Source organism: Lepisma saccharinum, chromosome 25 (assembly GCF_977018435.1).
Source record: "Lepisma saccharinum chromosome 25, izLepSacc3.1, whole genome shotgun sequence".
NCBI lineage: Eukaryota > Metazoa > Arthropoda > Insecta > Zygentoma > Lepismatidae > Lepisma > Lepisma saccharinum.
The window spans coordinates 40,789,084-40,807,929 of NC_139253.1; the positions used below are offsets into that span (position 1 = coordinate 40,789,084).

General features: G+C 37.0%; 1 protein-coding gene across 1 annotated transcript in view; it reads left to right on the top strand.

The window, feature by feature from the left end:
• The window catches only part of LOC145978574 (uncharacterized), a 66,293-nt gene extending 57,723 nt beyond the window's left edge, over nt 1–8,570 (top strand). Inside the window, exon 3 of the mRNA XM_083111277.1 lies at nt 7,546–8,570. Within this exon, the coding sequence (XP_082967403.1) occupies nt 7,546–7,767 (222 nt within the window). The 3' untranslated portion in view covers nt 7,768–8,570. The remainder of the gene's footprint in view (nt 1–7,545) is intronic.
• Nucleotides 8,571–18,846: the final 10,276 nt, after the last annotated feature.

The window sequence follows — 18,846 nt, forward strand, 5'->3', positions numbered from 1 at the left end:
GTACCTTACATCAGAAAACACGATTTCGGGTACATGGCACTGCTGTTATGGTCATGTATAACGTACTATACACTTACTATATTTTCTGCGTAGCACACTTACTTCTCTAGGTTACTAGCGTTGATGATAAAATTTTATACGGATATCGGATATTTTGATATACAGACAACGGATATTTGGATTAACCGAAATTCACGGATATCCGAATGTGTGCATTATCCGGGCAGTTCTACGGGCTGTACACGTATTTTTAATTTGTCATATTCATATTTCACTGTACAGATTTTCTACAAATCCTTCATAATATCTGCACTATCCGGATATTCAAATTGTTCGTATATCTGGATTATCCGTTGCATTCGAAACGAATACTGGAGAATTTGAAATCCAGATATCCGTTATCCGGAATTTGTGGCCATCCTTAATGGTATAGTTGGATAATGGTTTGGATGACAAAAAATCACCATTATTATTATTATTATTATTGTTAACAACAAAGCTCAGCTAAGGAATATATTATTGCCAAAAAAAGTAAAATGTGAACACGGACGGGAGTGAATGCAATGCCGAAATACATTACTTCGGCTGAATGTAAAAGAACGAAAGAAAAATTCAAATTGTCATGCACACCCGGAAAATGAAAGTGTGCAATAAATCATGCAGCTGACGATTGCCCAACTCTTGAATAAGGCGTAAGATTATTATTTAAGAAGTTGACAAGGTTTCACGTGGATGAAACATATAATTAAAATTGTACCATACCTTGCAATAGGAAACAATGCTGAACATTTCCCCTTTGTTATTTTTTTACAACTGTTTCCCATCATTGTCTTGGCGGATAATAATCGTAAACCCTGACAACAATTACATGAGGATAATTTTGTTGCCTGGGTTTCAGAAGCAACAGTCGTGCCTTATGTGTAAAGAAACTTCAGTGTAGGTAAGTTACTTCTCTTCTTAAAAGTAACTAAGTTATAGTTATTTCACTCAAACTAAATGAATGAATCGGTTACAATTTTTGGGTGCCTCGGTACATAGCTATAGTCATTTTGCACCCTACAAAGTAGTCGAGGAAAAATCCTCATCTAAAATCCTTAACCTAAAAGTTAAAAAAGAGGTGTAAAGAGCCCTTTGGGAAAGATTAAAAATACAAGGTTGTAAAGGGCCTGTACACAACACATTAAAAGGGTAAGGAGACGCTAAAAACTTCCTCAAAAAGATAAAAATATTTGTTAAAACACTGTCATCATCTAACGTGAATGATAAACCGTTAGGGAGTTAAAAGTTTCTCTGAGGAGAATAAGGGTAGAAGTGTAGTATGTCTCCACATTGGAAGAATGTAGGTGTTATATGTATGTATGTTTCAAGTTCTTTAATTATGTATATTTTCTCCATTTTACTTTCTTGTTAACCACGTTAGGTAAGGTTAGGTTAGGTTACGTAAGGTTAGGTAAGAGAAACATACAAAAAAACAAGATGTGTATGTTTTACTTACCTAACTTAACCTAACCTAACCTACCGTGGTTCACAATGACGTATCGAGAAAAAATGTGGAGACATACTACACCTATAACGAAAATAAGATTGGAACATTCTACAAGAACGCTTAAAACAACATTACTAGATACCGGATTTTAAAGGGATAAATTTTACTCTAAAAAGGACCAAAAAAGGGTAAATTATTGCCAAAAAAAGGACATGAAAGGACTATACGGCGTACGCTTTTAGAAGGAACATGAGTTCAGCCAATACGCAGCCAGTGCTGTCGCGCTGCTGCCAAACCAACTGCTAGCGGAAGGGAAACATAGTTAATTCGCTGTGTCCAATATTCAGCTTTTTATGGGTGTAATGCAATCACGTGATATTTGAGTACAATGAAATATATAGTGAAGAATTCTACACAGGATTATATCATATCACTGCAGCATATAAGAGAAACTCATACCTGAAAGAAGTTTGAAGGTACGTATTTTTTGTAGGGGAATTGCAAGGTCATCATCGTCGCTCTCGTTTCTGTTTTCTGGCACGTTTCCCAGGAGATTTGAATAGGGGTTCGCCGATTTCTGTGGTAGATATTTTATTCTGTTTTATAATGCGCAACACAGTACGCACACATACATCACACGCTTTAGCCGTAAGTTCTCGACTCTGAGAAAACACTGTTTCAGCACGCACTTCTTCCGACGCCAATTCCTTGAGGTAAGAATAAGCTTTAAAACTAAGATTTCTGTCTTGTGAACGTAATACGAGTATAGTACTGGTACGTACTCGTACTAGCTTTCGAGAGCGACATTATTAATTTGATTTGATTGCTTTATTTTACTTTCCTTTTCTGTCACTTTTGGCTAATTGCGAAGATGGGAATGAGTGATGATATAATGAAATTGATGAAGGGACGTTCATAAACATCCATGTCCTGGCCAGGATTAGAACCCGGGACTCCTGGCCTCGTAGAGCCATATGCTAACCACTCCACAATGGCGCCGGCGCGACATTATTAAATAAGACGCACGCAACACACACACTATTGCACAACTATCGAGCATAAGGGCTTATTGCACATCGCGCTATGAAGCCAGGGGTCCCGGGTTCGAATCCAGACCTGGGCATGGATATTTGTGAGTGTCCATTCATCAATTTCATCATATCATCATTCATCCCCAATTAGCCAAAAGTGGCAAAAAAAAAAGCGAAGTAAAATAAATAAATCAATAAGGGCTGTATTGAATCCTCTCACAACTGTTCTTCATGCCGTACGAGTAACATTATCTTACACCGCCCTTGTTATGAAAACGCTGAACTCAAAACTGACCCAGACTCGCAATGTTTGTGAACACACAAGACAATGAAAGGTCACTGTGCATATTCAGCCGAATTTGACACCCATAGCTTTACCAAGACACAACTCATCGGGGTCAACACGGGTGGCAACGAAAAAACAACAGACGGAACACGGAAGGAAAACAAAAGGGTCATTGTGTGTGAGTGTAGAGACGTGTTGTTTCCCGTGTTTCTTCGAGAAACGATAACTCCGGTTGTAGGCGACGGAAATTCATTGGACTTGAATAGTCAGGTTCAAAATGTCTTTCCCCATCTTATGATGAACCTTAAAGTATCGAGTTTTATGAAAACTTCTTGCGCACAAGAAAAATACAGAACACGGCGTTTAAATCGCGCGCCGCAGTTTCCTAACTGTACAACGTTGCACTCCTGCCATTGGCTGGTCGCCACGCACACCCTCTGCGTGGCTCCGCCCGATATCGCTTCTAAAACCGTGCGTCGTATAGTTTATTATTTAATATGAAAACAGAATATGTACCATTCATATATAAAAAGGTATGCATTACATTTCTTGCATATTTTACTTTACTTCACAAGGTAAAGTAAAAATGCAAGAAATTTAGTGTATACACTTTTTAAATATGAATGTTATATATTGTGTTTTCAATCCCAACACTCGTGGAGGGAAGGTATGGTAGAAGGCGCTTGTTCTTTCTATTCTCTAAGCTGTACCAAATAGACAATTGATGAATGTTTTTTTTCTGGAAAATACAGTCGTACAAAATTTGTGATATCTTGTCAATAAAGGGACCAAGGTAATGTTTTTGAAGGAATGTGGGCTGAAAAACTTGTCAATAAAGGGATCAAATAGGAAAATGTTTATAAAAAAAGGTAATGTGGGCTGAAAAAGGAAAAACAATGGAAGTCAAAATCATGTAATCTTGCTGGAAGACAATTTATCAACACTGTAGTTATCTCGTATGATCGTGTTGAAAAATAAAGAAATGGAATTCCCTTTAAAATCCGGTCACTAAACATTACCTACACAACACATTGAAAGGTCCAACCTTTGCAGGAAGTGAATATAGGTTTAGACCATCATTTCTCAACCTATGGGGCGCGAACCACTGCTGGGTCCCGAGGGGGCGCTCGGTGGTTCGCGAAGTCGGGCTAGAAAATTTATTTACTGTGTATTAAAAAGCTATTACATTTAAATTACTAAGATATATTGTTTTAACCATTTAGGTTCAACCACTGCTGTACGTAGTCTAAACTCTACTTTTCTGTTATTCGCTATCTATTGCTTTTTACCGATATCTCTCAATTTCAGCATGTGTGTTTAGTTAGATCTTAGTATAGAGTAAATTTGTCTTAAATTAAATATTTACTTTTCTAGCATGAAGTGTGTGTAATTTGTTGAAGCAAGTGTAAAAGAGGGTTTCTTAAAGTAATCGATGTTAGCAAAAATATGATTATAAACTGAGTGCACACACCTACAAGTACTCTGCCGGCATCCATGCTTATGGGTCCCATGAAGTGTAATATCCTTTAAGTTGGGTCCCGGACTAAAAAAGGTTGAGAACCAACCACTGGTTTAGACGGCTGTGTTCATTCCGAACCAGAGTTAAAATGACCTCCTCTTGACGGAAATGAAACAGAAAACGTACATAAATAATCATAATCAGATTTGTGTGAAAAAATCACATAGTAAAGATTTTTTTAAAAAAAAAATGATACCAAGGAATTCTCGAGCATAAAATATATTGATTTTACAGAGGCCTGTCTCATCCTCGGTACTATCCCTACCCTTGTACAGTCACCAGCAAAAAAGATGGGACACGTATATCCTGAAACAGTCGCTTACCTGAAAGATTTTATTTGTGTCGCCTGCTTCTACGGCGGTGGTACAAGTTGCCATGGAAATTTGTAATACAATCCACGGTGACTGTACATTGTGCAGAACGTACATTTCTCTATACTTGACAGAGAAGAAAATTCAGCCAGAAGAAAGACAGACATGCATGAATGAACACGGAATCGTGCACACCGGCAAAAGTGTCAATGGAAGGAAAATCAGGGAACAATCACGAACCACGCACTTTCTAAAGGCGAAAGAGAAGTTTCGCATCGCAATCGGAACCGGCGGCTTTCTCTGCTGCCAAATATCAGGTTTGGGAACCAACGCCGCACTCGATAAACGTATGCCTGTCAGGATGAGAGAGCGAAATCTGACCCCCGTGGAAGCTTCTGGCCAGGAATTTCGGACGCGGCAGGTGAGGGAATAGTCTCGTCACGTTTTCTGGAGAAGTCTCCCCCTCTTTCCTGCGTCTGTTTTCGTCCGAGGGAACCATACCTACTTCCTCTGTGAATCATGTTTGCCAGACAATGCCGGATTGGAAATCACTTCGCCAGTCTTCGCATGTGCAAGGAAGGGAAAGGTTTAGGAAGAACGTGTACAGGAATTCATATAGAGCACCTGAATTTTCTTTCCTTTCTTTCATAATAAACAACTTGATACACCGAACTACACACAAGTTATTGTGCTTGAAAATTAAATTCTATTCAATTACTATGTTGAATCTCGATAAAAATGTCCTCTTTACAAGGAAATAGAGGTCAATTTTATGATCGTGAATATCCATACTGCACAAAGGATATCGTAAGGCTATCAACAATCTCCGGTTCAGACCCATAGATATCTAATTTTAAATATATATTTCTCGATATTTAAGATGTCTAAAAGGGATATAAAAACACGTCCAGTATCAGATATCCAATATTAGTTCACATCGTATCCAGATCTGGTAAATTTCTTTAAAAATAATAATAATAACACGTGGCGCAACAGCCTGTGAGGGCAAGGGCTACCTGCCGACTGCTGGCCTCACTGCCAACTGCCTTCCAACCAGTTAAGGGGTGACGTGTGGTCAGCACGACGAACCCCCAGTCGTTGTTGTAGGTTTCATATCACAGGGTTACGCTACTCATTCGTAGCTCCACAATTTCCTCAAAGTTCCGAAAAGTTGTTACCCTTTCCCTAGGAGACTCGAACCTGCGGCCGTTCCGTAGCCGGACCCAAAGATCGCACGGCTACGGTGCGGGACAAATTTCTTTAATATCAACGTTATTATTTTGGCTATGTTTAGAATTTAACAATTGACAACTCATATTATGTACCATGTAACTTGTTCCTTGTGATTTATCACTGAGAGTCTTTCTCTTAATTTAGCAATTACTAAATAATGGTCACTGGCACAGTCAGCACCTCTATGTGAACGAACACCAATTATACTAGTATGCCTTCTTTTATCATTGATAATATGATCTATCTGATTATGAGTTCTATAATCTGAAGAAGACAATATGTAATTTCAAACAATATTAATATTAATTCATTTTAAAATGATCAAGTGTACGTACTTCCATTCAGCTGAATTACAATATTCTAGCAACGAGTTCATTTTCAAGAGATCCAAGTTAAATCGATTTTTACGTACAAGTTATTTGCGTATATGTGTGAAATGAGAAATTACAGTGTGTAATGAGAATTTGCAGTAAGGGATTGGTTGTAATTCAGGGGGGTTCGAATCCTAAGACCTTTCAGCGAGTTACGTCTACAAAGATGTATTCAGTCAGCTAATAATATCAAACTTGAAGTCCAAAAATATTTAAGTGCCTTCACGCATTTTGTGTGTTATAAAAACTATATGCAATACTCTTACAACACACTCAGAAAAATTTATTGATACTCCCAAATCAGTTTGATATTCTTACATATTCAAATTATGTGTGAAATGTCGAAATAAGGTCAAACTATAATCAATAAAATAATATATTTTTCGTATCCACCACATATCTGAATGAAATGAAAATGTATAGATAATGTCCTGAATATGTATTCGGCATGCATTCACGCCCAAAACTTAGCAAAAATGAAACACTAACATCCTTGAGGGATATGAAGGGTATCCAATGGGCGCCTTCTGGACGAACATACGAATATCGAAGAACATTCAATAGACATTCATTGGATGTCTCCCAAACATTTGCCTGCTGTGTGAGGATAAGGATGAGTGATGAAATAGATTAGAGAAGAGCCACAAAGAAGGATTAGAACCAAGGACCATAAAACGATCCAGGATGCTGAGAAACTGAATCTTTGACCTGCAGAGGAGATCCAGTATTCGGTGCATATATTATCACAATACAAGTGCCAAGAGAACTAGTTTATTGTCTGTAGAATATTTCTACAGGAGTAGTCTTTTTACGGAAAGAACATTGCAGCACATATTGCAATACACGGAGATCGGTACGAAAGAAAAAGCATAAAGATCTGATTACGAAATTTGAGTTTCTTAAGAGCAACCATAGAAGTCAAAGCAGTCTTCAGTCTTTCATCTTTCCTTGGTGTGATAGTGCTAGAAGAGGGTTTGTTATGAGTAATGTAGAGCGGGTCTGATCGTGCCACGACGTCGGCAGCATCCCAAAGAATAGGTATGGCGGGTTAAAGGATAACCAAATCCCTAACTCCCACCCCCTCGATCTGTCAGTTCCTCTTCACTAAGAACCTCATCATTGTTTCAAAATTACTCCAATATTACGAGCTACATCCTAAAACGTGGTTTAGGACGTGGTTCGTCCAATACAATAGATTCATAAGGTTACCAATATGGATGAGGAAATGTATCATTATTAATTAGCGTACTATAATTTTGAGACACATTGCTGTGATTATCGTACTAATTGTTGTTTATTGCTTTCCAGTGGCCAGTTCAGTGGCCTGCAAAGTACCAGTTCTCGTACAAAGTCCACGATCGCCATGGAAACGACTTTGGACATACAGAATCACGGGAAGGGAACATTACAAAAGGACATTACCATGTGTTACTGCCTGATGGACGCCTTCAAAATGTCCACTACTGGGTCGACCACACAGGATATCATGCAACGGTCACATACAATACCATTTCCAAGCACCCATCTTGAGTGCATGCAAGCTCATCACTGGAGAGCATATAATCAAATCTCACATATCACCTGAGCACAGCATCAAAACCCCATAGGGGATATTTTGGGGACACCTCAGTCGCTAATGCTGTTGAATGTACAAGTTAATGATACCTAAGGGTGCATGTGTGGGTGAATGTTTGTCTATTTGTAAAAGGACGCCCATAAACAAGGTTACAACTAGTCATAATAAGAATAGCATGATAGTGCGTTACCGCATGTACAGTCAAGAAAATGTTGATGTTCTCATGGATTTATTGAACTACCCTAAAATTATTATAATACACGTATATTACTATTGGGCAGACAGACCAGGTAATGGTAAAAATCATGAGGTATTACAAGTTTGCTATTCAGAATAAGATGTAAGTTCTAGAAATTTAAGCGTGTTTTCCCTAACATCGACAATTTCCTCTTAGATGTACATCACTGTTGCGCGAGGAATGTTTTTATCATGTTTACAAACACACTCATTAGTATTCATTAGTTTCCTTTTTCCAGAAAGTGTTGTCCATTTCCCATACTCATATTTCCTCACTTCTCACATGACATTTGTTATATTTACGTTAAAGAAGAGTAAATATGTTAACATGCAATTTACCGTAAATTTCAAAGAAAATATGCACCGACATATTTACATTTAGAGTTTACTTATATCATGATTTGCGAATTTAACCATTTAACAAACAAAGAACTTGTTTCATGTTCTTCAAGTTTTAATTGTCATCAACAAAACTAATTAAAAAAGCATTTATATGTCCAGGAATTGGTAAATCATAATGTAATAATTGTACAATTTCTTGTCATAATTCAAGGTATATGGCTCCAATGTAAAATACTATTTGTAAAATATATATTCAGTTATTATCTTTGAATAGAGAGTAAGCACTTCTATTATTTATGAACATTTCTGATTAATGCTATAAAGTTTCGTAACTCAAAGCATCAATGAACTGAATAATTAAGCTAATATAGTGCTAAAGTCCATAGAGAAAAAGATATTATCTTGTAACCATTATCTACACGAACATGAGTTTGTCAAAACACTGGTTTCATACAATTTTATTATTGCAATTGCTAAGATGCTAAAAAGTAAGAAGTAAATTCATTAGTTAAGTAGTGTACTGTCCATGTACATTTTAGATTCATAGGATATTTAAAGTACCAAAGATTTTGCAGCCATTTGTTACGTGATGTATTATTGTTTTATAATTGTTAATGATAATAGGATATCTTTAATATTGTTAAAGTGTTACTACAGTGTAAGAAACTTCTAGAAAAACTGTTAAAATAGGATACTAAATGTTACAATGTTTAAAGAATCGTAAATATTATCAAGTAATTTGTTGCGTTTTAATAAATTAAATACAAAAATGTTGAATTGTTGAGATAATAGTTACCATTTTGTAATGAAAGTTTTCTATTTCTGTGCGAGGATACTTGAAGACTATACATCTTCAAGCATTGTTATTTAGATTCAATTTGTAAAGTGTAATTTAGGTACATTTCCTAAAACTTTACACAAATTTCCTCTGTAACAGGAATTGCATTAAACTATTTCTTTTCAAGTTTCTCCAATCATTTCAGAGGTAGTAGAAAATGGTCAACTGTTTGTTGTGTGAAAGAAGTTAAATAGTTTTCAGGATTCCTTCCTTTCTAGTATAAATCAAATTTCGTAAATTGTTTTTTTTGGAAAATCCTAGAAAAGACATAATGTCCAAATCCGGAAAGGTAAGGATCTATTTTGCAAAGAATGTCTCAACAAGACTAGTCATTTTGGAACGGAGGTATAGAGCAAAGAATAAATAGTTGCAATATATTAAATCATAGAAATGAAAAGTGCAGAGGATGTCATTACATAATTATCTGAAGAGATGGGTTGGTTTATGACTTGAAGACGACGTCCAGTAGATGACAACCTTTTCTAAGGAACCAGTCGAGGGACATCCTGCGTAGCTTGATGTAACATGTCCACTGGAATCTGATCGATTCGTCAGTTGTAGCAGGTCGAGTCGAAAGGATCTGTGAAGAAATTCACTTGGAATGGAATTACGTCGAACTATGCAGGAACTTTGCATATCCAATGATCCTATCTCCCAAAATAAAATCACAAATACGCCACCAAGTGGGCATACCCCCCCCCCCCCTCAAAAGTTAAAAGCTTAATTCGCACAGTGAGTAACACATGAAAAGAGAAAAAAATCTTGACTTGAAGATCCGTATATTACAGTGAGACGCAAATACTATATATTTTTTGTATCCTGGCTTCTGGAGGAACTACTTTCAATCAGAGCAGTAATGGAGCGGCAAATACAAGAAGCGAAGCACACAATCGCTTCCCACCTTACAAAGGAACTGAAAAGGCAAAAATTAATGGCAACTTCTGTTTCCTGAGGATGCTGCAAATAACAACTCCCCACCTCCAAAGTGGTATCGTACAAAAGCCAAGCGCCGAAGGAGTGTTCATTTTGAAACATCACAAGGCTAATTAGGATGAAAACTTTCCCTCCGCAACAAAGATCCCTGACTTGGGAAACTGCTCGCTTGTTTCTTCCGAATCCCTTTGTTCTCTGTGTGAACTAACACTCGCAACAACAGCTGATGAGTGCAATTCTTGCTCCTCTCTCTTGTGTTCAAGCTGCCTCTGGTCTTCCTATCTTCAAAAACCCAAATTTCGTGGGTATTATTGTACAGATCTTGGTGAAAGTTCTCATCAATATTGTATTCAGAGGTGTTGACGGGAAGGTTTTTTTTACGTGGACTTCTGAATAGCAGAGACAATACCTACTTGATGTACTCGCATGCCAAGAGGCATTCTGGAACGAGTCGAAATCTGGTAAAGTTTCCTTTATATCCACTTTATGCACAGAAAAGCTAATTGGAACTTGATCCACACTTTAAAATGGAATCCGGAGCATTATGTGCCTCCACCATGTATCGAACCCAGATCCCTTGGATTACAAGCTGACGACGTTACCACTACGACATGTGTGATGTCCAGAAATCTCGTATTGCTACAAACAATTAAACATTGATCAACAAATAAAATAGTGAGCTACGGAAAAATTCCATCTTTAATGGTTTTAAAAAGGATAATGTTTGAAGAAAACTTTATGTGTATGTTGAACGATTGATTGAAGTTAACTTTAGGCACAGACAGGCTAATTGGGAGTGGACCTATAGCTTGAAGTGGAATCCGATCCACTATGTGCCTGGTATCGAACCTGGGACCGCGTGATTACAAGACGAAGACGTTACCACTACGGAAGCCCTTTGTGTGTCTGTGTGGAGGCGCATGTGTGCGTACACGCAGTTAAAATCATTGCGGTATTTGAAAATATTCACTGGACGGTGATTCCTAAAACTACTATTGAAGAATTGGATTATTATATAATTTATACATTACGTAGGCTATAGCTCCTCCCAAAGAAATAAAAATTAGCAACCAGTGGCGGGATGTAGAAACGAGAGAGGAATTTCCTCTCATCTCCCTTTAAAATACACACCAAATTAATGGAAAATTAATGGAAATTAAATGCATTATTTTAAACACTTGAAAATTTGATGATAAATGTAACATGAAAATTATGTGAAAGCATCTGATAGTTCGTGAAATCAAAATTTAACGTGACAAGGTATGTTAAAATGTTTCAAAAGTGTAGTTAAACCAAGTCCGGCAGGTAACATGTTCAGGAAAGTCAACGATGTGTTTCAAAACCCCTATTACATGCTGTAATCTAGACGCTACGTCACAGCGACATCAAAGGTGGTATTGAAAAGACGGGAGCAAAACTGGAGACATCGTCATTCATGGTAAATGAACGTGTATTAAATTCTGAAGGGTTTTACTAAATTATTATGCACTTTCAAGTAGAGTTATCAACTTTCCATTCTCTATAGTTTTTCAGATCTACCATCGCCTAGAAAACCAATTAGATGGTCTCTAACAAGAGCGTCTGATTGCCACACAAACTGTATCAAAATTAATTTAATGATGTTTCTAGACATTTCTGAAGAGCAGTCAGTGTAAAAGACTTGAATGGAGGGGTGGGATAATAATTTTGACTCAGTACAGGATTGAAAACGAAAATAACGTCCAGTCTGTGCTCTAATAGGATTACTGATACCCTAGTTTACAAAAGTTAAATAGTTGCTAAGACGGGAAATGTGTACTGGTCTTGCTATTTATATCATATGTATCGTATTTGCTGCTTTTGAGATAACGGTAAATGAATATTTGTAAAGGTTTTGGTAATAATTTCATGGGTTCAATCCGAATACGGTCTTTTGAAATGATTCCAAGCGAATGTCCTTAAGGAACAGTGACAGATTTTGTTGGAAAATTGAACTCTCATGCAGATCTTTGTATGCTTGCATATATACGAGAGCGTATGTGCGGTGGTGATTGAAGAACTAAGGTTTTTGCCATTTGTACGGTTGAGAGCAAACGCAGGTTGCTTTCAGACCTTACTGGCAGGCAACCCGCAATACAGAAAGAATTACCACATTGCATAACGTGACAGCATATACGTTAATGGTTATATAAGTTGGGTAGTTTCCCCCTTTCGTGTTTTATTTTACTATTTACTGTGGGATACAGGTTGAATCAATAGAGTAGAAGTTAGGTTCACCATCACTAGAATTTGAAATCTGTTTCAGATCTAAACTGCACAGTCAATAGAATATTCTATTTTCTAAAACAATTCAGCAGCCGCTTTTATACATTAAGCAATCCTTCTTTCAACATTTTATTTCTTCCATGTGATTTTACTTTGCTTCTAATCTCTTCTCTCATCTATCTTTAATCTTAATGCTTTAATATTTTTCTGTTCTCGCCACTGCATTTGTTGAGCCAGGTTGTTTCAATTAATTTGAAATTAATATTTCTTATCTTCACCTTCCTTTCGTGTCTATTTCTTTTAGTGTTGCCCACGAGACGAGACTTTGGCCTGTCTCGTCTCGTGGAAGTCTCGTGGAAATGCTGTCTCGTCTCGAAAATATTAGTTTGTCTCATGACACATGGTTAATTTCGTCTCGTCTCGAATTTTTAAAAGCCTGTCCCGTCTCGTACCGTGGGCAACACTAATTTCTTTCGATTCTTTATTTCTCTTCTCTCATGCACGTTTACGTTACACATGTTAAGATTATTTTGTTACTACACTGTTATACATGAGGACAATCACCAGATGACACAGGGGAAATTGCTACAATTTTTCTACTAAGTAAAAGAATAAAAGATAAAAAAATATATACATGTTTGTAGCAGTGTGTATCATTAAAACATAAAATGTTCATTTACTGAATTTGTTAGTGTTGTCAATCGGTTTGGCAGAGAAATTTTTAGGTAGCGGCTACCCACCTTCGCAAAAGTTTATTACAAGTCAATTTTACGTTCGGAAAGGCTAGTCAGTACTGGAGCTAAAACGTGAACCTGTTTACGAACAATTGTGCAATGTGCCTTCACTGGGAATCGAACCTTGGACCCCTTCATACTAGGCACCTTTTCCGATGCAGGCATCACATTTCACACCAGCACTGACTTGTTAGTTTATAACGTTTGTAACAGATGGCAGCATAAGCTACAGCAAAACCGTTTACTTTCACCTGAACCAGCTCGTGGGCCTCCAATATCTTAAGCAAGGATGCCTGAGGTTCAAATATCAAGATGTGGCAAAGACGACCTCCGTGGCGTAGTGGTTAGGTCAGTAAGAGTCCCGGGTTCGAATCCCGGCCTTGCCATCGGTATTCTTGTGAGTGCCCCTTCATTAATTTCATCATATCACCCTTCCTCATCGTCGCGATTAATCAAAAGTGGCAGAAAAGCAACGCAAAACAACCCAATTCGATCAATCGATCTGATGGGGGTAAGGGCATTTTTGAGAAAAAATATGCCGAGTCTTAAAATTAGGGGAAAATACTTAAAAATATGACTTGGCTAAGAACAATTCAGGAAAAACTGATCCGATTATCTGCTTTTAATCACTCAAAACTGCCTATACATCTGAAAAGTAACTTATTTCATAATCCACAGTGAAATACCATTAAAATAGATATTACTTCTGAACGGTACAACGCATTGTAACAACTGATACAGATAACTGTAATTATCTTCCTCTTAGAATAACATGGGATTACTATGACCTAAAGAAAATCACCAAAATATAAAAAATGAACCTACGACCTACAAAATATGACATAATAGCCTAACTATAAATTTCTTATTAATATTTTTTTCACATAATTCATGGGCAAACTATTGTATGTAAAGTAAGAATTTTAAAAACATAGAATTTTTAATCATCAGCCAAAAACGATTTATTACCATACTGAGAAACCAGGTTGATTTTCTTTAGCATTTTTCTTTCACTAACATAACGAACTCGACACTACTAGTCACTTAAAGAGTGCTAGTACACCGTACCACCATGGGCGTAGTAGAAATAATAACAAAAATAAGAACAAAAATAATAAAGACAGGTAAGAATTGAAATATAATTGTTATTATACAATAATAAATGTTTGAAAGTAATAAAAATAAACCAACTTTGTTAATTATTATTATTATTATTATTATTATTATTATTATTATTACTATTATATGAACGAAGAGACTCTACTACTTGATCCAACAGTTGAGTGAATATCCAACACAACAGTTATTACATTTTGTTTTAACATTTCATGCAGTTTGTGTACTGAAATTCCCAGTCAATGTATTTTGTTATTGACTTTTGCATACCTCGTTCAAGAGAAGGCTGTAAAAGGAAGGGGGAAATTTTACTCATAAGGTTTATGTTGCATGACCCTTCACGTAAAATTATATAAGTTTTTGAATTTTGAAAACTATAGAACCATTTATTTGTTGGATTGCATGGTAGATTGAGTTGGTGCTTTAAGTCCACTTTGCTCACAATAAGGTTAATCGGGACTGGACCTACAGTTTAAAGTGGGATCCGAACCACTATGTGTCTCCACTGGTTTGAAACCTGGGACCACTTGATTACAAATGGTAGAATATGGAAATACAACCCGGTTCCTGTATTTGTCATCTTTTTTTTTTTTCTAATGAAGATTTTTACTTTGGTTTTTCTGTTCGAATACTTACTAAACGGTTGTTTCTGTTATTATTAATAAACATTTGTAACTTCAAATCCGGGAACTTTTCTAACGGTGGAAGCGGCCCCGGCGCCTACCCAGCGTCGAATAACATGGGTACCTGGGGGAAACCCTGGGGGGTAAAGGCGGTCAGGGGCGTGATGCTGATCACATCACCCCCACTCACGACCGGATCAAGAAAGTGTGGGGCGTTACCCCCACACCCCCTATACGCCTTCATGGCGTGGTGCTATGCACAGGGGAACACTTTACTTTTTACTTTTTTACTTGAAATTAACGATACCAGTTTCCCATTGGACAGCGCCCCCCCATCTCGACGCCAATGTCTACCACCACAACGTTACCCAGAGTTGTCCTTTATTCCGACTGTAGCACACAAGTGGCTTAGGCTTAAGAATATATTTGCGCAAAGGCTACACTAGCATTATACCCTGTCCCAGTTATCTCTGAAGCAAGGCGGCGCATGACGGCAGAAAAGGGGAGGAAATCGAGTGGGCAGAGCGAAGCAGTACACGCTGCTGCGAAGGCTGGTAACTTCAGTCGCTCCCCCCTCCTCTTACGTGTTCATTGGTGGAGCTGCCTCGCGTTACTACTTGCGCAGAGACTCGTTTTCGTTCGTCTGCTTCAGAGATAGTTTGGACAGGGTATAGAGTAACAGCAGTTTTCTCAACGCCCAACCACTCCTCCTACCGTTCCTTCGCCATCTTTCATTGATTTTGTTTATTTTACTTCGCTTTTCTGCCACTCTTGGCTAATCGCGAAAATGAGGATGATACAGTGAAACCTCGTTAATCCGGACACCGATAAGCCGGACTTCGCTTAATCCGGACAGGCAAAGGAAAAAAAAGCAGAATGCAAGGTTTTAAATGTGGCTAGAAGTCAACAAGATAACTTCCCAAAGAAAAGGCAGTCAACCACTGATGAAATTCTGTTTCCCGCAGACTTTGCAACAACGTGGGTTGAATTTAACATCTTAAAACAATATATCTTAAAAATTTAAATGCAATAGATTTATAAGACACAGTAAATACATTTTGGAGTACGACTTGGCGACCGACCTAACGTCCCCTACCGAACCAGGAGTGGGTCGCTCATCATAGGATGAGAAACGATGGTCTACGCTGTTTTGTATGGTATTTAAGGGGTATATTAAAGACGACTGACCCTCAGTAAATATTCCCGTCATTTCTGTCTCTCCATTGATTTACTATGGCGCCTATGACGTCAGTTTTAAGTGATATTCAAATGAATGACATGTAACTTCATCCTGAATCGAACCTTTACTATATGCTCTTTAGAAGTTGAACTGAACTGAATTAAATTGAACTGCATCAAGCATTGAATGAAAATAAGGATTTTTTGGTCATGTTTACTGTTTTGATTTTTGCTACATAACGAAAAAACATTGCATTTGTTTCGAAACTTTTAAACCACATACAATGCCAAACGTGTATCCTAGCGGTTTTCGACCTGGGATCTAATTGAAGAAAAATAAATATATTAGAATACTTGTATTAGTGAAATTAAAAATGATAATTGATTGATTGATTGATTTTTGTTTATTTTACTTCGCGTTTTGTGCCTCTTGGCTAATTTGCGAAGATGAGGATGAGTGATGAAAGGATGAAATTGATGAATGGACATTCACAAACAACCAAGCCCGACCGGGATTCGAACCCGGGACCCTTGGCGTCGCAGCGCTTAAAAATGATAAGAAATGCAAATAGCCAACCACCATCATTCAATGATTAGCCTTATAGGGTACAAGGGCAATTTTTATCTTGTAATTCCACATGACAACGGTACCGACCTGCGTGGTGGAGTGGTTATATAAGCGCGCTACGACGCTAGGGGTTGTGGGTTCGAATCCCGGCCTGGGCATCTTTGTGAGTGTCTCTTCATCAAATTCATAATATCATCACTCATCTTTATCGTCATGATTAGCAAAAAGTAACAGAAAAACAACGCTAAATAACAAAAACAAAATCGATTTTGATTGAGCTGGTTTTCTTTATTTGCTTGAGTTGGAGTTTTAAGTCCACTTTATGCACAGTAAGGTTAATCGGAAGAACTACTTTAATGACCTTTTAAATGTAGGCGTTAAATCAGAAGTAAATGAAGTCCACACAGCAGAACCTTTAGTTCCAGAACCTAACTTGACTGAAGTTAAAGATGCTATTAAAAGGCTAAAGAATAACAAAGCACCTGGCATTGATTTAATACAAGCTGAGTTAATTAAATATGGTGGAAATTCGTTAATATGTCAAATTCATAAATTAATTTGTTTAATATGGAATAAAGAAGAAATCCCTCAACAGTGAAAAGAATCCATAATTGTTCCTGTGTTTAAAAAAGGTGATAAAATGAACTGCAATAATTACCGTGGAATTTCTCTACTCTCAACAACATACAAAATATTATCTAACATTCTTTTAACAAGACTAACCCCATATGCTAATGAAATTATAGGTGATTATCAATGTGGATTTAAACGTAACAGATCAACTACAGATCAAATTTTTCACATCAGACAGACACTTGAAAAAAAGTAGGAATATAATCAAAATGTCCATCAGCTATTCATTGATTTCAAAAAAGCATATGATTCGGTCAAAAGAGATAAATTATATAATATATTAGTAGAGTTTGGAATACCTAAGAAGCTTGTTAGTATGATAAAAATATGTACCAGTGAAACAGAAAGTAAAATTCGTGTGGGTATTAATATGTCTGACAAATTTACAATTCATGATGGGTTAAAACAAGGAGATGCATTATCTAAATTGCTCTTTAATATTGCCTTAGAATATGCTGTTAGGAAGGTAAAAGAAACTAAAGAAGGACTAAAATTAAATGGTCTGACTCAGTTGTTAGCATATGCAGATGATGTAGACTTACTGGGGAATGATGTGAATACAATTAAGAATAATGCTAAAATATTTTTCAAAACTGCTAAAGAGATAGGTTTGGAAGTTAACAAAGAGAAAACTAAATACATATGCTTACAGGCCGAAACCAAGTGTTAGGTAATAATCAAAATCTAATTATTGATAACAACTCGTTTGAACCAGTTTCATAAACTTTTGTCTTCTCGTTTAATATCTAAGAAACTAAAAGTTAAAATATACAAAACAGTAATTTTGCCTGTAGTATTATATGGATGTGAAACTTGGTCCCTTACATTGAAAGAGGAACATAAATTGAGAGTATTTGAAAATAAGATCCTTAGGAAAATATTTGGACCTAAAAGGGATGAGGAGACTGGTGAGTGGAGAAGGTTACATAATTTAGAACTACATAATTTGTATTCATGTCCAGATATTATTAGAATAATTAAATCAAGAAGACTTAGGTGGACAGGCCATGTGGCACGAATGGGAGAGGAAAGAGGAGTTTACAGGATTCTTGTTGGGAAACCTGATGGTAAGAGACCTGTAGGAAGGCCAAGACGAAGATGGAGGGACAACGTTGAGATGGACCTAAGGGAAATCGGTAGGGATGGAAAAGAGTATATAGAACTTGCTCAAGATAGGGAAAGATGAAAGGCCTGTGTTGCTGCAGCCATGAACCTTCGGGTTTAAGAAGGCTAGAGAGTTAGTTAGTTAGGGCTAATCGGGACTGGGCCTACAGTTTAAAGTAGGATTCGAATCACTATGTGACTCTACCGGGAATCGAACCCGGGAGCCCTTGATTACAAGGCGGCGACGCTACCACTGCGTCATCGGGAAGCCTCCAGACACACAAAAAAAAATCGAAATCGCACTTCAAAGATGTACATTAAATGTTAATTTGATCCTAGGAGAAAGTTGAAAATTAATGTACCCATTCTTATTAAGAACTCTAAGAAGAGAGCGTATTTTTACGTAAATCTATTAGAAAGTATGTTATTTTAATTTATTCCAAAGCTACGCACAATATTCAGGGCAGTATACGAAAAGACTT